This window comes from Oncorhynchus tshawytscha, linkage group LG33 (genome assembly GCF_018296145.1).
Source record: "Oncorhynchus tshawytscha isolate Ot180627B linkage group LG33, Otsh_v2.0, whole genome shotgun sequence".
In the NCBI taxonomy this organism is placed as follows: Eukaryota; Metazoa; Chordata; class Actinopteri; order Salmoniformes; family Salmonidae; genus Oncorhynchus; species Oncorhynchus tshawytscha.
This window is the reverse complement of record NC_056461.1, coordinates 5,878,354-5,897,234: the sequence shown is the minus strand read 5'-3', so window position 1 is coordinate 5,897,234 and position 18,881 is coordinate 5,878,354. Positions and strand designations below refer to the sequence as shown.

The window sequence follows — 18,881 nt, the reverse complement described above, 5'->3', positions numbered from 1 at the left end:
TCAATCAATCCCTATACCAGTCTGCTGTCCCCACATGCTTCAAGAGGGCCACCATTGTTCCTGTTCCCAAGAAAGCTAAGGTAACTGAGCTAAACGACTACCGCCCCGTAGCACTCACTTCCGTCGTCATGAAGTGCTTTTGAGAGACTAGTCAAGGACCATATCACCTCCACCCTACCTGACACCCTAGACCCACTCCAATTTGCTTACCGCCCAAATAGGTCCACAGACGATGCAATCTCAACCACACTGCACACTGCCCTAACCCATCTGGACAAGAGGAATACCTATGTGAGAATGCTGTTCATCGACTACAGCTCGGCATTTAACACCATAGTACCCTCCAAACTCGTCATCAAGCTCGAGACCCTGGGTCTCGACCCCGCCCTGTGCAACTGGGTACTGGACTTCCTGACGGGCCACCCCCAGGTGGTGAGGGTAGGCAACAACATCTCCTCCCCGCTGATCCTCAACACTGGGGCCCTACAAGGGTGCGTTCTGAGCCCTCTCCTGTACTCCCTGTTCACCCACGACTGCGTGGCCACGCACGCCTCCAACTCAATCATCAAGTTTGCGGACAACACAACAGTGGTAGGCTTGATTACCAATAACGACGAGACGGCCTACAGGGAGGAGGTGAGGGCCCTCGGAGTGTGGTGTCAGGAAAATAACCTCACACTCAACGTCAACAAAACTAAGGAGATGATTGTGGACTTCAGGAAACACCCCCCTATCCACATCGATGGAACAGTAGTGGAGAGGGTAGCAAGTTTTAAGTTCCTCGGCATACACATCACAGACAAACTGAATTGGTCCACTCACACAGACAGCATCGTGAAGAAGGCACAGCAGCGCCTCTTCAACCTCAGGAGGCTGAAGAAATTCGGCTTGTCACCAGAAGCACTCAAACTTCTACAGATGCACAATCGAGAGCATCCTGGCGGGCTGTATCACCGCCTGGTACGGCAACTGCTCCGCCCTCAACCGTAAGGCTCTCCAGAGGGTAGTGAGGTCTGCACAACGCATCACCGGGGGCAAACTACCTGCCCTCCAGGACACCTACACCACACGATGTTACAGGAAGGCCATAAAGATCATCAAGGACATCAACCACCCGAGCCACTGCCTGTTCACCCCGCTATCATCCAGAAGGCGAGGTCAGTACAGGTGCATCAAAGCTGGGACCGAGAGACTGAAAAACAGCTTCTATCTCAAGGCCATCAGACTGTTAAACAGCCACCACTAACATTGTGTGGCTGCTGCCAACACACTGACACTGACACTGACTCAACTCCAGCCACTTTAATAATGGGAATTGATGGGAAATGATGTAAATATATCACTAGCCACTTTAAACAATGCTACCTTATATAATGTTACTTACCCTACATTATTCATCTCATATGCATACGTATATACTGTACTCTATATCATCGACTGCATCCTTATGTAATACATGTATCAGTAGCCACTGTTACACAATGAATGGTCTTTTGTTTGATAAAATCCGTTTTTATAGCCTAACACGAAACATTTTGTGAACCGCTTGTGTCGTGAATTCCGTCGACACATTTCAGGTAAATAACCCACACAGAACGTGACTTTTCCAGTCATGTTTGGTTTCACTGCAATCAACTGGTTTGTTTGTAACACAATCATGTTTGTTTGTAACACAATCAAACCTGATGGGTCATTTCGCGGGACGTATTGACTGAAAGATACCGATTTGAAGACAACAAGTAATGAAATCATTGTGCACCAATGATTTGCCAGCTGTTTCGTTGATTGACTGTATTTTAACACAATGACCACTGATCGTCTTGAAATCTAGCTGGGTAGATAGCCAATGAGCTGAGGTAAACGTCAATAGGTCATGTTTATGTGTTGCAAGACCAACCCATGTAGTAAGCTCCGACGTAAAGAGAGTAATTCGCTATTGAAGTTTCATACCGGAAGGAGCAACACATATTACGCACAGCATTGTTTCGCATATTCAGCTGTTTATATATCAATCATTATGGCGACTAAGTCAGGGAAAGCTAAATCTAAGTCTAGATATACAGATGTACACACAATTTTAGAATAAATTGATTGGGAAAGTGAGACAGAGATTGTTGTAGGACGATTCATTTAGCGATTCCCAAGTGTAGGAATATTTTTTGAACGGGAGAGGACATCGTTTTGGACTGGTAAGTTCTTCTCATGGTAATGCCCTTGTTTGAAATTAATAATATAAAATATTATTTGTGACTTTAAATTTTTTTTTTAGAAGCAATATATAAACATGTAATGTCATGAAATGTGAGATGCGTGTGTCTGCTGCCCCACCCCAACCCACATGAAATAGCCTATTTGAGGCTGTTGAGGGGAGGGCAGGCCCACAACAATGGCCAAAGTGAAATGACAGTAGATACAGCTGGTCTGTTGGTAATATAATAAAGACAGTAGATCTAGCTGGTCTGTCATAATATATTCAACCTTATGTTCCCTGTACTCTCTCTCTCTATATATATAATATATATATCACTCAGCAAACTGGATGCAGTTTATCACAGTGCCATCCGTTTTGTCACTAAAGCACCTTAAACCACCCACCACTGCGACTTGTATGCTCTAGTCGGCTGGCCCTCGCTACATATTCGTCGCCAGACCCACTGGCTCCAGGTCATCTACAAGTCCATGCTAGGTAAAGCTCCGCCTTATCTCAGTTCACTGGTCACGATGGCAACACCCATCCGTAGCACGCGCTCCAGCAGGCGTATCTCACTGATCATCCCTAAAGCCAACACCTCATTTGGCCGCCTTTCGTTCCAGTTATCTGCTGCCTGTGACTGGAACGAATTGCAAAAATCGCTGAAGTTGGAGACTTTTATCTCCCTCACCAACTTCAAACATCTGCTATCTGAGCAGCTAACCGATCGCTGCAGCTGTACATAGTCTATCGGTAAATAGCCCACCCATTTTTACCTACCTCATCCCCATACTGTTTTGCACACCAATATCACTACCTGTACATGACCATCTGATCATTTATCACTCCAGTGTTAACCTGCAAAATTGTAATCATTCGCCTACCTCCTCATGCCTTTTGCACACAATGTATATAGAGACTCTTTTTTTTCTACTGTGTTATTGACTTGTTAATTGTTTACTCCATGTGTAACTCTGTGTTGTCTGTTCACACTGCTATGCTTTATCTTGGCCAGGTCGCAGTTGCAAATGAGAACTTGTTCTCAACTAGCCTACCTGGTTAAATAAAGGTGAAATAAATAAAATATATATTATATATATAGAGAGAGAGTATATATATATATATATCTGTTTATTATATTATCTGTTTATTATACTTGTTGATACAGGGCTCATATGTGAAACTATTCTAACTGAACATTTTCTTTCACAGTGACACTGACTACGAATGGGAGCCCCCAGTGCCAAGGTGTCCATCCCCCACTGAAGCTGGTTCATCCATCTCCTGCCACAAGTGGTGTTCATCTGCCCAAATGTATTTCTGCAGGCATGGATGTGCCTCAGGGCCAAAAGGGCACAGCATGGAGGCGTCGCTGTGTTCTTTGCAAAATTAAGTCCCCCATCACCTGCGCCACATGCTTGGTGACCCTCTGCTTTACAGCAGAAAGAGACTGCTATGGCACCTGGCATCAGCAGCACAATATTGTGTAGAGCTTTGGCAAAGCGGGTGGGGTTATATCCTGCCTGTTTGGTCCTGTCCGGGTGTCTCATCGGATGGGGCCACAGTGTCTCCTGACCCCTCCTGTCTCAGCCTCTAGTATTTATTCTGCAGTCGTTTATGTGTCGGGGGGCTAGGGTCAGTTTGTTATATCTGGAGTACTTCTGTCTTATCTGGTGTCCTGTGTGAATTTCAGTATGCTCTCTCTAATTCTCTCTTTCTCTCTCTCGGAGGACCTGAGCCCTAGCACCATGCATCAGGACTACCTGGCATGATATATAAATATTAACTTTATAGAACAAAACATACATTGTGTAACATGAAGTCCTATGAGTGTCATTTGATGAAGATCATCAAAGGTTAGTGGTCAATTTTATCTCCATTTCTGCTTTTTGTGACTCTTTGGCTGGAAATTGGCTGTGTGTGTTTATTTATTTCTGGAGAAACCTAACTTGATTATTTAGCAGACATCACTTGCTTATATTCAGTCAACATATATTTTAAGAATATCATGGAATATAATTGAACATTTACGTTTCTCCATCCTTGTCTCAGAGCAGCGTGAAACATTGCTAAAATAGACATCCACAGCGTGAAGACTATATATAACGATATTTGAGATGATTTTGTTTAAAAAAATAACAACAGTTAACGATTGAAATCTGAATAAATGCCAAAATATAGCCCTGCTAATAGCCATAATGACACTGTACAACGTGGCCATGTGTTTGAAAGAGTATTTTCCAGTAAGAAACTAATTTTTTTGCCTTCATTAGACAACGTTGTTCCAATATTTCTGCAATTCAGTGATATTTATTCCCATAATAATTTGTTATGGATCCATAACTAAATCAACATCTGCATTTTGAAAGAGTATCATTTTAATACTGAAAGCATAAAGATGCTGATGAAGATGTATAGTATATGCTTTTACATTTGGATAATAAATCATTTAAAGCATTTTGAAGATATAAGCCACCTGCATTTGTTAATTAGGCTACTGTGCAGTCTGACAAGTAAACACAGCCTACAATACATATTGTAGTAAAAATGGGAAAATGCCTAATTCCTTACATAAGGGAGAGCAGGCCATTTCCAGACATCCTCGGTGACCTCAAGTACCTTCAATAATGGCTGTACTAGAGAATGTGGACACGCGGGAGACTGGGGTTAATTTCCCCGATGGGGAGGAAGGAGTAGGCTGTCCTTGTAAATAAGAATTTGTTCTTAACTGATTCCATATGTGTTATTAGAAAATAGTAAAAATAAAGAAAAATCCTTGAATGAGTAGGTGTGTCAACTTTTGATTGGCACTTGCTTAATTAATATTATGGTGTTTCCATTCCAAGAAAAATTAAAAACCCTCTTGGTTTCTGTTAGGACGGAATGGAAAATATGGCACTGTACAATGTGACGGTCGGCAGTACAGTACTATTTAGCTAAAGAATCCCCATGTCTTGCGGGCAAGGCACGTGGGAGACCAGACCAAACTCCCTGATGGGGATTAAAGAGTAGGCTGTCGTTGTAAATACACATTTCTTCTTAACTGACTTGCCTAGTTAAATAATGGTTACACTAAGAGCATAACATTTCTGCACCCTCATTTTCTAATTATAGTCTAACCAATACCCAAACAGAGATTCAGTCAAATTTAAAATTTCATTGATTTAACAAGACCAGTCCCCATGCCCGTCTGTCTCAGAGCAGCGCAAAATGGTGCTAAAATAGGATTTGAAGCAAAAGCCTTAATCTATTGCTTCTAACTACTATGCTCTTTAAATAAATAAGTCCCACTTTTAACAGCACATTACTCAACACTAGTGAGACTCATATCGCATACACTATATCGAAAAATATGACGTGACTCTCCCAATAATTACATAGAGGATATTTCTGTAATTCAGTGATATTTATTCCCATAGTAATTTGTAAAGGATCCATGACAAAATAAATGTTGGTATTTAGTTTGAACGTGCAGACTGGCACTAAGAACAGAACAGCAGGAACGTTTCCCTAGTCAGCGCCATTATTAGTAATATTTTGGAGATTATTTTGTTTTCAAATAATGTAAAATGAGTGAGAAAAGGCCTTTATTGAACATTGGGTGAGACATTGAGACTAATTTGTAAATAAAGCCAGTTTGTTATTTAGAATGATCTATTTCTGTTTTTAGAGGGAGAACAACCAAAAACCTAGTCATGGGTCTCCCAGTCAAGGGAGGCACGGTATTGAACCAGCATCTGTAGTGTCTTAGACCGTTGCACCACTCAGACACTGTACAACGTGACCGGTCGGGAGAGGCCTAAAGTACTACAGTAAGAGCAAAATAATAAAATAAAAAAATAATAACCTTACTGTAACAACAGTTTTAGTAAGTAATACAGAGATCATGAACAATTATCAGTTTCTATTTAGGCTTATGTCGCCCATTCATTGTCAGAGACACAGTAGGACCCAAAGCATAATCAGTGATCTAACTCCCCCTTGCACTGGTCTGGAGCAATGAAGTGGTGACGCAGGGTACCATACTAAACCACATATTACCTCTAAGTCCCGTGGCATAAGCTCGCAACTTCTAAAGGAGGATCCACTGTAGGCCAAGGACTAGATAGTGTATTTTTACCTGAAGTTTTACCTTACTGTAGGCTATTTCTTTTAGTCTTGAATCTTTGGTTGTGTACTACACTACTCACTCTGTTTAGCGCATGTGAATCCTTAAAGAGATGCTTGGGGCTAAGGTTTAACTTCTTCGATATAGTGGGCCCTTTTTAATTTTTGGATAAAAAAATGTTCCCGTTTTAAACAAGATATTTTGTCAGGAAAAGATGCTCGACTATGCATATAATTGACGGCTTTGGAAAGAGAACACTCTGACGTTTCCAAAACTGCAAAGATATTATCTGTGAGTGCCACAGAACTGATGCTACAGGCGAAACCAAGATGAAATTTCCCAGATTTTGAAGGCGCTGTGTTCCAATGAATCCTTATATGGCTGTGAATGCGCCAGGAATGAGCTTACACTTTCTGTCGTTTCCCCAAGGTGTCTGCAGCATTGTGACATATTTGTAGGCATATCATTGGAAGATTGACCATTTTACACTACATCTACCAGGTGCTCGCTTGGTGTCCTCTGTCGCAATTATTGCGTAATCTCCAGCTGCGTGTATTTTTCCATTTGCTTCCGAGGAGAAACCCAACTGCCACGAATGATTTATCATCGAATAGATATGTGAACAACACCTTGAGGATTGATTCTAAACAACGTTTGCCACGTTTCTGTCGATATTATGGAGTTAATTTGGAAAAAAGTTCAGCATTGTAATGGCTGAATTTTCAGGTTTTTTTCTTAGCCAAACGTGATGAACAAAACAGAGCGATTTCTCCTACACAAATAATCTTTTTGGAATAACTGAACATTTGCTATCTAACTGAGAGTCTCCTCATTGAAAACATCCGAAGTTCTTCAAAGGTAAATTATTTTATTTGAATGCTTTTCTTGTTTTTGTGAAAATGTTGCCTGCTGAATGCTAGGCTTAATGCTATGCTAGCTATCAATACTCTTACACAAATGCTTGTGTAGCTATGGTTGAAAAGCATATTTTGAAAATCTGAGATGACGTTGTTAACAAAGGGCTAAGCTTGTGAGTGAATATATTTCTTTCATTTCATTTGTGATTTTCATGAATAGTTAACGTTGCGTTATGGTAATGAGCTTGAGGCTATGATTACGCTCCCGGATACGGGATTGCTCGACGCAAGAAGTTATGAGGGTGTGAACGATGCTGAGTGGGTGTAGACAAAGAAGAGCTCCCCAGTACATGTACCAAAGCAATCAAGGGCCATTTTCTCAAGTTATCAACTGTCAAAGTAGAATTACTTTCTATTGTTCCTCAACTTCAGTGTATGAAATACCATTTTCTATAATAAAAAAAAAATCATCACACACTTAGTCTTCTTTGAGAGGCAACAAAGGAACACTGCTGAGAGACAAATTGTGTGGAAATCGCTCTGCATTTGTCTTGAAAGTTGTTGTGCTGTCCGTGCACTCTATTACATGAATTTCCTGCATTCACTAGCTTTTAGTTTAGCAAGGCTTTAAAATTCCTTTCCTTAGTTTAGAACACTGCTTTGCTTTCCAATCCAAGAATATCCAAAGCCTTTCTTATCTTGACCCCATGTCAACAACAAGAAGTCATGATTCATCTAATTTTTTTTTACGTCTTCGAGCTTTGCTTCCTTGTCAGGTGAGCTGACATCAGCCCAATATACAACAGACAGGCACAGCACAGAAAGAAGGAGCAAGAGGGAAGCAGACAGAGAGAGGGAGAGCGAGATGACGTGCTCTCCCTTTCCAGCTATTTGATGCTAATGCACTATGGGGCATCAAAAAAAAAATGGGTTGCGTACACATACATTTTGCAGATTTTATCAAAGGTGCACCAACTTTCTTTTGTTTCTAGCTCCAACAGTGCAGTAATACCTAACAATACACACATCCCCAAAAATGTTTAGAAATTAATTAAGAACAGAATGAGCAATGTCATATATATATAAAAAATAAAATGGTGTGAGACAGACAGTATAGAAAAGGTGTGTATAGCAGTAGTTATATAGTATCAGCCTTAACTAGAATAAGGTATATACACTATATATACAAAGGTATGTGGACAACTCTCAAAATAGTGGGTTTGGCCATTTCAGCCACACTCATTTCCGACAGGTATATAAAAATCGAGCACACAACTATGCGATCTCCATAGGCAAACATTGGCAGTAGAATGGCCTTACAGAAAAGCTCTGACTTTGAATGTTGCACCGCCATAGGATGCCACCTTTCCAACAAGTCAAATTTCTTAGATCACCATGTGCAATGCCGAGTGGTGGTGTAAAGCTCACTAAATCTTAACACTACAGCATACAATGACATTCTAGATGATTCTGTGCTTCCAACTTTGTGAAACGGTTTGGGGGGGGCCTTTCCTGTTTCAGCATGACAATGCACATATGCACAAAGCGAGGTCCATACAGAAATAGTTTGTCGAGATCAGTGTCGAATCACTTGACTAGCCTGCACAGAGCCCTGACCTCAACTCCATCAAACATCTTTGGGAAGAATTGGAACGCCAACCAGGTCTAATCGCCCAATATCTGTGCCCGACCTCACTAATGCGCTTGTAACTGAATGGAAGCAAGTTCCCGCAGCAATGTTCCAACATTCAGTGGCAAGCCTTCCCAGAAGAGTGGAGGCTATTATATCAGCAAAGGGGGGGACCAACTCCATATTAATACCCATGATTTTGGAATGAGATGTTCTATGAGCTGGTGTCCACATACTTTGGGGGTAAAGAGGGTAAAATAGTATATGTAAACATTATTAAAAATTTACCCTTGTTCAGAAAGTATTCCCACCCCTGGACTTTTTCAAGGTGGGATTAGAATGGATTTAATTGTAATTTTTGTCAACAATCAACACAAAATATTCAGTAATGCCAAAGTGGAATAGAAATGATAACATTTGTAAAATGAGTCTTTCTGGGTAAGTCTCCAAGAGCTTTTGCACACCTGGATTGTACAATATTTGCACATTCTTCCAAAAATTCTTCAAGCTCTTAAGTTCAAAATCAAATTTGTCACATGTGCCAAATACAACCTTACTGTGAAATGCTTACTTACAAGTTGGTTGTTGATAATTGCTAGACAGACATTTTCAAGTTTTGCCATAGATTTTCCAAGCCGATTTAAGTCAACATTGTAACTAGGCCACTCAGAAACATTCAATGTCGCTTGGTAACTCCAGTGTATATTTGGCCTTGTGATTAAGGTTATTGCTGAAAGGTGAATTTGTCTCCCAGTGTCTGTTGGAAAGCAGACAACCAGGTTGTCCTCTAGGATTTTTCCTGTGCTTACAGTAGTTATATACCACTTCTTTTTATCCTAAAAAAAAAACTCCATAGTCCTTGCCGATGACAATCATACCCATAACATGATGCAGCCACCACCATTATTGAAAGTATGAAGAGTGGTACTTAGTAATGTGTTGTGTGGATTTGCCCCAAACATAAGACTTCGTATTCAGGACATAATGATCATTTCTTTGCAGCATTTTTTACATTTACTTTAGAGCCTTATTGTAAACAAGATGCATGTTCTGTACAGGCTTCCTTCTTTTCACTCTCAATTAGGTTAGAATTGTGGAGCAACTACAATGTTGTTGATTCATCCTCAGTTTTATCTTATCACAGCCATTAAACTCTGTAACTTATAGTCACCTTTGGCCTCATGGTGAAATCCCTGAGTGGTTTCCTTTCTCTCCTGGAACTAAGTTAGGAAAGACGCCTGTATGTTTGTAGTGACTGGGTCTATTGATACACCATCCAAAGTATAAATAATAACTTCAACATGCTCAAAGGGATATTCAACGTTAGCTTTATTATGCTTTTTTTTCTCCAATAGGTGCCCTTCTTTGTGAGGCATTGGAAAACTTCCCTGGTCTTTCTGATTGAATCTAAAGTCACTGGTCGACTGAGGCACCTTACTGATAATTCTGTGTGGGGTACAGAGATGAGCTAGTCATTCAAAAATAATCTGAAACACTATTATTGTGTTTGTGTTACTATCACTCACAGAGCGAGTCCATTCAACTTATTGTGCGACTTGTTAAGCAAATATTTACCCCTGAATTTATTTAGGCTTGCCATAACAAAGGAGTTGAATACTTATTGACTCAAGGGATTTCAGCCTTACATTTTTTTATTAATTTGTAACAATTTCTAAAAACATAATTTCACTTTCACATTATGGGGTATTGTGTGTAGGCCAGTGACACAAAAAAATAAGTTAATACATTTTTAAATCTGGCTGTAACACAACAAAATGTTCAAAAAAGTCAATACTTTCTGAAGGCAGCAGTCCGTAAGGTGCAGGGAAGAGTACCGGGCATTTAACAGTCCGATGGCCTGGAGATAGAAGCAGTTTTTCAGTTTCTCGGTCCCAGCTTTGATGCACATGTACTTTCTCCACCTTCTAGATGTTAGCGGGGTGAACAGGCCATGACTCGGGTGGCTGAGGTACTTGATGATCTTCTTGGCCATCCTGTGACACCAGGTACTGTAGATGTCCTGGAGAACAGGCAGTGTGCCCCGGTGATGCATTGTGCTGACCGCACCACCCTCTGGAGAACCCTGAGGACGTTGCAATTGCCGTACCAGGTGGTGATACAGCCTGACAGGATGCCCTCAATGGCACATATTTAGATGTTTGTGAGGGTCTTAGGGGCCAAGATATTTTCAGCCTACTGAGGTTGAACAGGTGCTGGACCATTTCAGCTTATCAGTGACGGAAGCTTTTCACCATCTCCACTACGGTCCCGTCAATATGAGTGGGGGTGTGCCCTCTCTGGTGTCTCCTGAAGTCCATGAACAGCTTATTCATTTTGTTGACATTGAGGGAGAGGTAATCTTCCAGGCACCAGTCTGCCAGGGCCCTCACCTCCTACCTGCAAGCTGTCTCGTCGGTGTTGGCAATCAGCAAACTTGATGATTGAGTTGGAGACGTGCATGGCCATGCAGTCATGGGTGAAAGGGGAGTACAAGAAGGGGCTGAGCATGCACCCTTCTGGGGTTGCCTATTTTCACCACCTGGGATCGCCTGTCAGGAAGTCCAGGGCCCATTTGCACAGGGAGGGGTTCAGACCCAGGGCCCCAAGCTTAGTGATGAGCTTGGAGGGCAGTATGTTGTTGAAGGCTGAGCTGTAGTCGAAGAACAGCATTCTTACATTGGTATTCCTCTTGTCCAGATGGGATAGGGCAGTGTGGAGTGTGATGGCGATATAGTCATCCGTGGATCTGTTGGGGCGATATGCAAATTGTAGTGGGTCTAGGGTGTTGGGCAAGGAGGTGATATGATCCTTAACATCTCAAAGCCCTTCATGATGAATAGACATTTAGTTCAGTTACCTTCACTTTCTTGGGTACAGGAACAATGGTGGACATCTTGAAGCAACAGACTGGGATAGGGAGTGATTGAATATGTCCATTAACATTCCAGCCAGCTGGTCTGCACATGCTCTGTGGATGTGGCTTGGGATGCCGTCTGGGCCGGCAGCCTTACAAGGGTTAATACGCTTAATTGTCTTACTCATGTTGGCCACGGAGAACGAGAGTTCACAGTCCTCGTGAGCGGCAGTGGCCCACGTCGGCGGCTCAGTGTTTTGCTTTTCCTTAATAAGGAGTCCCATGCACTTTTTTCAAACACACTATTTCTTCCAGAAAACTGTTGAATTTAAAAAAATTAAAAATTAACGTAAAAACAAAATGTGTCCTTCAAAGAAAATAACTTCCCTACAGTCAAACATGGAGGCAGTTCAGTGAAGTTTAGGGGTTGCTTTGCTGCCTCTGGCACTGGAACTTGAACGTGTGCATGGCCTTATGAAATCAGGAAAATACCAAGCCATTTTGGAGCGCAATGTCCGACCCAGTGTCATAAAGTTGAGTCTCTGTCGAAGGTCATGGGTCTTCCAGGAGGACAATAACCCCCAAACACACTTCAAAAAACACCCAGGAATGGTTCAAGAAAAAACGCTGGACTATTCTGAAGTGGCCAGCAATGAGTCCAGATCTGAATCCCATTGACAACTTGTAAGAAGGATGGAAGCAGTTTGCACAGCAAACCAGGAGTGGGCCAAACTGCCAGTACAGAGGTGCAGGAAGCACATCGATGGCTATAGGAAGCGCTTGATTGGCTGTGCTACCAAATATTAAGTCGAGGGTGTCAATAATTTTGTCAAAGCCCTTTATTTTCAGATTTAAATGGATACATTAAGTTGTGAATTTAAAAAAAAACAAAGGTTCTGTAATATTAACAGTGAAATAATGAATTGTGGAGACGTCTTGTGTCTGAGCCATTGAATTGCACTTTATCCCTGTACTGTCATTTTGCTTCTGATTGCCTTAGAGGGAATACTGTAGCTGGTCAGTTGTACATATCCATGTTCCGAGTCACCTTGCCGTGATTAAATGTGGTGGTTAGTGCTTTCAGTTTGGCATATGCCATATATCCATATTTGGTTTGGATTAGTTCTAATAGTCACAGTGAGAACAACATCCTCTATACACTTCCTGGTGAACTCAGTCACCGAGTTAGTGTATACATCGATTCTATTTTCAGAGTCAACCCGGAACATTTCCCATTCCGCATGATCAAAACAATCTTGAAGAATAGATTGCGATTGGTCAGACTAACGTTGAACAGACTTTACCACAGGTACTTCCTGTTTAACTTTCTGCCTATAGGAGGGGAGGCGCAAAATGGAGAGGAGATCTGATTTGCTGAAGGGAGGGCAAAGGAGGAACTTGTAGCCACCCCGGAAGAGGGAGAAGTAATGATCACGAGTGCTCGATGCGAGAGTAGCATAGGAGATGTGTTGATAGAACTTCGGTAGCGTTTTCCTCAGATTTTCTTCAATACATTTCTAAGCTACATTAAGAACAAATTCTTATTGTCAGTGACGGCCTAGGAACAGTGGGTTAACTGCCTGTTCAGGGGCAGAACAACAGATTTGTACCTTGTCAGCTCAGGAATTTGAACTTGCAACCTTCCAGTTACTAGTCCATCACTCTAACCACTAGGCTACCCTGCCGCCCCATATAGTTAGTGAGACAATCCATCAACTTGACAAGTGTGGCATATGAAGAAGCTGATTAAACAGCATGATCATTACACAGGTGCACCTTGTGCTGTGGACAATAAAAAGCCACTAAAATGTGCAGTTTTGTCACACAACACACAATGCCACATATGTCTCAAGTTTTGAGGGAGCGTGCAATTGGCATGATGGCTGTTGGAATGTCCACCATAGCTGTTGCCACAGAATTTAATGTTCATGTCTCTACCATAAGCCGCCTCCAACATTATTTTACAGATTTTGGCAGTACGTCCAACCGGCCTCACAACCGCAGAATATGGCGTCGTGTGGGCGAGGGGTTTGCTGATGTCAGCGTTGCAAACAGTGCCCCATGGTGGCGGTGGGGTTATGGTATGGGCAGGCATAAGCTAGAAACAACAAACACAATTGCATTTTATCAACGGTAATTTGAATGCACAGAGATACTGTAACAAGACCTGGAGGCCCGTTGTCGTTGCCATTCATCTGCCGCCATCACCTCATGTTACAGCATAATGCACGGCCCCATGTCGCAAGAATCTGTATACAATTCCTGGAAGCTGAAAATGCCCCAGTTCTTCCATGGTCTGCACACTCATCCATTGAGCACATATGGGATGCTCTGGATCGACGTGTACAATGGCGTGTTTCAGTTCCCGCCAATATCCAGCTATTCACAAAGCCATTAAAAGAGGAGTGGGACAACATTCCACAGGCCACAATCAACAGCCTGATCAACTCTATGCGAAGGAGATGTGTCGTGCTGCATGTGGCAAATGGTGGTCACACCAGATACTGACTGGTTTTCTGATCCATGCCCCTACCTTATCTTAAGGTATCTGTGACCAACAGATGTATATCTGTATTCCCAGTCATGTGAAATCCATAGATTACGGCCTAACTATTTATTTGAATTGAATAATTTCCTTATATGAATTGTAACTCAAGTAAAATAAAATAAAATGCATTTACATTTTTGTTGAGTATATAACTCTTATTTTATCTTGTATTTTGAATTCAAAATTCAATTACTTTATGTTGTTCTTGTCTACAACTGTTCTGAACTTTGTCATGTATTTCTACGTTTTATGTGGAACCCAGGAAGAGTAGCTGCTGTATGTGCAGTAGCTAATGGGGATCCTAATAAACTAAACAGCCTCTTATCTCAATTTGTTTCAGTTACTCCTATAACTCTATGTTTTTATACTGAAAAAAGCCCCCTGGTGATTTTCTGATGAAAGGAATAGATTACAGAGTGCAGTACAGCATGTCCTGAATATGCAGAGTAGTGAGGACATCATCTGATATGAAGCCGTTCTTTAGTACAAAATAGGTCAACCCGTGGAATATAAATAATACGACTTTCAGGAGGGACTGGACCAAGTGCACCAGTTTACACAAAAAAACTGGCATGTGAGGAAGAGCGATGAAACTTACAAACCTCTGGACGATGTAGTGCTACAGAGAGAAGAATTTTCAATGAAAGGTCATTGTATGAAGCTCAAACTCGATAACCTTTAAGACACACCTACAGTATTCATGGGAAGAGTTTGTAAAAAAATAAAAAAATAAATTGTGGCTTCTGTTCTAATGGAGGTAACAGATGAGAGGTACCAGATATCACATTTCACGTCATATTCCTAAAAGTCAATACTCCCCTGTTCCATCTTAAGGAGACAGGTTAATCATACTCCTTTATATAGAGTGCATGGCCCACGAGATACTGCCTTGAAAGCAATCAAACACTCAACTGGCGTTACAGTGCCAGAAGGCTCAATCACACACAATACGTAGGCAGTAACACCCAACTTATTGACCCGGGTCAACGTCAGCATAAAACATCTCAGATGACCCCGACAAGGCAACAACACATTCACTACTGGTCAATCACTGGTCTGTCCAATTCAAAAGGTAGAAGAATAGGCTTGCTCTTCTACTCATCTCTGAATTCTTCAAACAACTCTGGCTACAAAGTCCCAAGTAGCCTACATATGACCGATAGAAGAACCAAACCTACACTCACTGAACAAAACACACAGTTTGTCATCAAGTTTACCTTTTGGATCGTCTGAGCCTGGCCCTGCTGAGAAAGTGTGGCATGGTAAAATTGGAGAGAACCGTCCACAGACTGGAGTCCGACATTGTGCCAAAGTCATGCCAGCCCCTTCCAGGAAGCGGGACGTGGACTGGGGGTCTCAAAAGACCCGGCGATGAGAAGCGCCGGGTGTTATGGACATGGGGGGCGACCCGTCCCCTACAACAACAGTCCCGGCGACAAGCGCCAACACTTGAATAACCCCCATCCTCCTCCAAGGCTCCAAACTTACTCTGCTGCTCGGACACATCTGCAGCCAGCTGCGGCATACACACACACTGGCAGAGTGGACACTGCAGCGTCCTTTAAGTGCAGTTCCAAAAAATGAAAAATAAAAAAAGTACTCCAGGGAACACTGTTTGAATCAGGTTAGCTTATAAGCCTCTACGACCGGGATATGACACCTTATAAAAGCTGACTTTTGCTTTTCCATTCTCTGTGCGTTTGTTTCCAGATCCCATACAGTCACCCTTCTCTCTCTCTCTCTCTCCCTACCAGCTCAACATGCTCCATATCATGTAACAGGCGGCATCTACCACTCCGCGTCCCAAGCGGGGGGGGGTGAGTCAGAGCAGTGCTGCATCACCAGCAGACATTGCGGTACACTCACAGCTTTCGCAATCTGGCTCCCCTCCAAAATGCCTCATGGGCTGGCCGATCTTAAGCAGGTCCTGTTTGAAATGGAAACGCTGTGCTTTTCCGCAGTTGTCCTCTATTAAAGGCAGCCAGGCTTCCCCCCTCTCTTCCATAGTTCCTCCTTACTACAGTTTGTTCTTAAGCAGGCAGTGAGACAGAGGCTGACTCACTTCATGACAGACAATCTCATCTTAACTCCTGCCACCCTTTGATCCCATTGTCTCATGCCCACTGGACTATCTTAAAGGAAGATAACAGGCCACATACAGGGGACTAAAGGTAAACAAATGGGTCAGATAAGACACACATGCACGTACACACAGACACGCGCAAGCACTCACACAGACTCGCACACATACACACAGTCTTGGCAGTTGGCTGAGATCAGCTTGCACGTTTGTTTGTGAGAAGGGGGGCTAGGCAGGCAGTTGGGTAGGAGGAGAAGCATGCAGCCACACACTCCACAGCAGATAGCATGGCATGACGGGAGTCAACAGTGATCTCAGCCAGGTTCATGTTAGACTGTGTATGCTCCACCTGAAGAGCCTTGGGAGATACATAACACTCCCTGAGGGGAAATAGTGACACCCATTGACACCCAGTCAGGGACACAGAATGGGATCCAATCACAGGACACAGGGATTGATTGACAACTGATGCAGTGCTCCAAACAGTGGCCAAAGTCCAACGTCCAGACAGTTTTTCCTAGAACCACGTGACCTGGCCAGGTACTTCCTGGCCCTATCTATAGATACTGTAGCAAGTCCCTGCAATGAACCCAAAAATATATATTTTTTGATCATACAATCAGGTTCAATCAAATTACCTGACCAAGAAAAACTCTGTCAGACCATGTGCTTTCAGAGAGCTCTAGCCAATAATCATAAGCATTGCTGATAACAAGGTCAAATGCGCTGTAAAACCCCAGGGTCCCTGGTCAGGGCCTGTGATAGAACACCTTCTTAAAATGTGAAGCAGTGATGCTGACGTCAGGTAGTCATGCAGGCCTCCAGGCCCCCCTCAGAGCTCTGGGTCCCGGTAGAGTGATGTGACAGGCCCAGCCCAGCACTAATTATGGCCCTGCTCTGCTTCTGTGCTCCAGATAAAAGAGGGTGATTTCAAAGGCACAACCACTGTTAATGGTAAACTGATTCTGTTATTAGATGGAGATGTGCAGACTAGTCAGAAGATCAATTTGAGGTTAAACTTTATTGGAAGCGTATTTAAATTATGTCTGTAGAGGTGCACTTTAAAGCTGGTGGTTTATAGATTTTTAAAACATTGATGTTTCTGCAGTCCGTCAGACATCAACAGATATTCTGTTGGTTATACAATATACACAATGTTATTAAAATGCGAATAAATATATTTTAATGATAAATAAACTATATGGGAAAGCTGCTACATTCTGATTGGTGTTGACCTCAAACTACAGTTTACTACAAAACTTTGACTCAATTAAATATATTTGAATATGCACATAACAGAAACATGGTGTCAGCACATTAGACTAAAAGGAAGGACTAATAAGAAGGGAAGTGTTCTGGTTTGATGTGCCAATTCTCTTGCCCATAACTTACAGTAATGGGTTTCAAATATTTGGGGGGAAATTATACATGCTGAGCAGCACAGCAATTAGCCGAGTCGAGTAATCTCCCCTAATTCATTAATCCTGATTAAAGTTCACCATGTTCTCTGGAATCACTGTGAAACATTATTGTCCTGATGGCTGATATTACACATGGGGGAATTCTGACTGACACCAGATACTTGACATCAAAGGCTTTATTCTGAAGCTGGATTAGCTGATGGATACCCAGTCTGCCCTTGCTGGTTAGCCTAGCGAGTAATTATATCCTTTTCTCATTGACTGGTTAGCATTAGCAAGCTACTATAGCAACTGTGATTTGCCTTTTGTTTGTTTCTTAACGGGTAGACATGACCTGACTACCAAAATGGTTGAAAACTTGTTGTAGCTAGTAAAAAAAATTCTAACAGGGCAATATTGTAGAATAAATGTACAAAATCAAACTGGAAAAAAACTAGCTAGCAGGAGCAGCTAACGCTAAAATAGCTCTGACAAGCATGCTCATTGTCGGAGGGGTTCACTAGTCAGTGTGAAGACCTTCCCATTGGTTACTCACAGTGTGACACTAACAGTAACCAGCAGACGACACAAGGCATAATTCAAATACACATTACAGTTCAGGTCAACAACTACGGAGTGACATTTCATATAAACAAATATATGCCAACATTTTACAAAATGCAGATAGGAGGAAAGAGTAGCATCAAAGATGTGATGTTTTTGGAGATTAGCCACTTTCCTACAAAATTCTCAATTAAGATATTTCCTAGTTTCAACTATGAACAGTATGCTACTATTGTACGGCATAAATGTTGCAATCTTTGTGGAAGTGAATAATTTCAATGTTAAGCTACTGCTCTTCTCAATGGAACTGTAAGAGAGTAGCTAGCAGCACAATATGTGGTCAGAGGTGACGCGAGGGGGCATTCTGCTACTTATTGATAGACAAATGTCTTTCATGCCGTTCGTATATTCACAGATGAAAACATATCTGGCGTCAACACATGCATCGCCAATGGATTTATAAAAAAGTATAGCATACTATATGAAGAATATTAATGTTCGTAGAATATTAATGAGTCCACTCCAAACATCACAAAACAGTAACCACGACATCATTTATACTACAAAGTCTGTTATCAATAAAACATGAGCTTGAAACTGATGCACACACGTGAATACATATATAAATACGAGTCATTTCCGGAATATA

At 42.0% G+C, this 18,881-nt stretch overlaps 1 protein-coding gene across 5 annotated transcripts in view; it reads right to left on the bottom strand.

Annotated features, from left to right (window-relative positions):
- Positions 1-18,881, bottom strand: part of LOC112230789 (microtubule-associated serine/threonine-protein kinase 3) — a 177,950-nt gene that overhangs the window by 49,029 nt on the left and 110,040 nt on the right. The window contains exon 1 of one of the 5 annotated variants that reach the window (XM_024397080.2): positions 15,406-15,919. The exons of the other annotated variants lie outside the window; for them this stretch is intronic. Within the exon in view, the coding sequence (XP_024252848.1) occupies positions 15,406-15,713 (308 nt within the window). The 5' untranslated portion in view covers positions 15,714-15,919. Of the gene's footprint in view, positions 1-15,405; positions 15,920-18,881 lie in introns of those variants that run through there. 5 annotated transcript variants of the gene reach the window in all.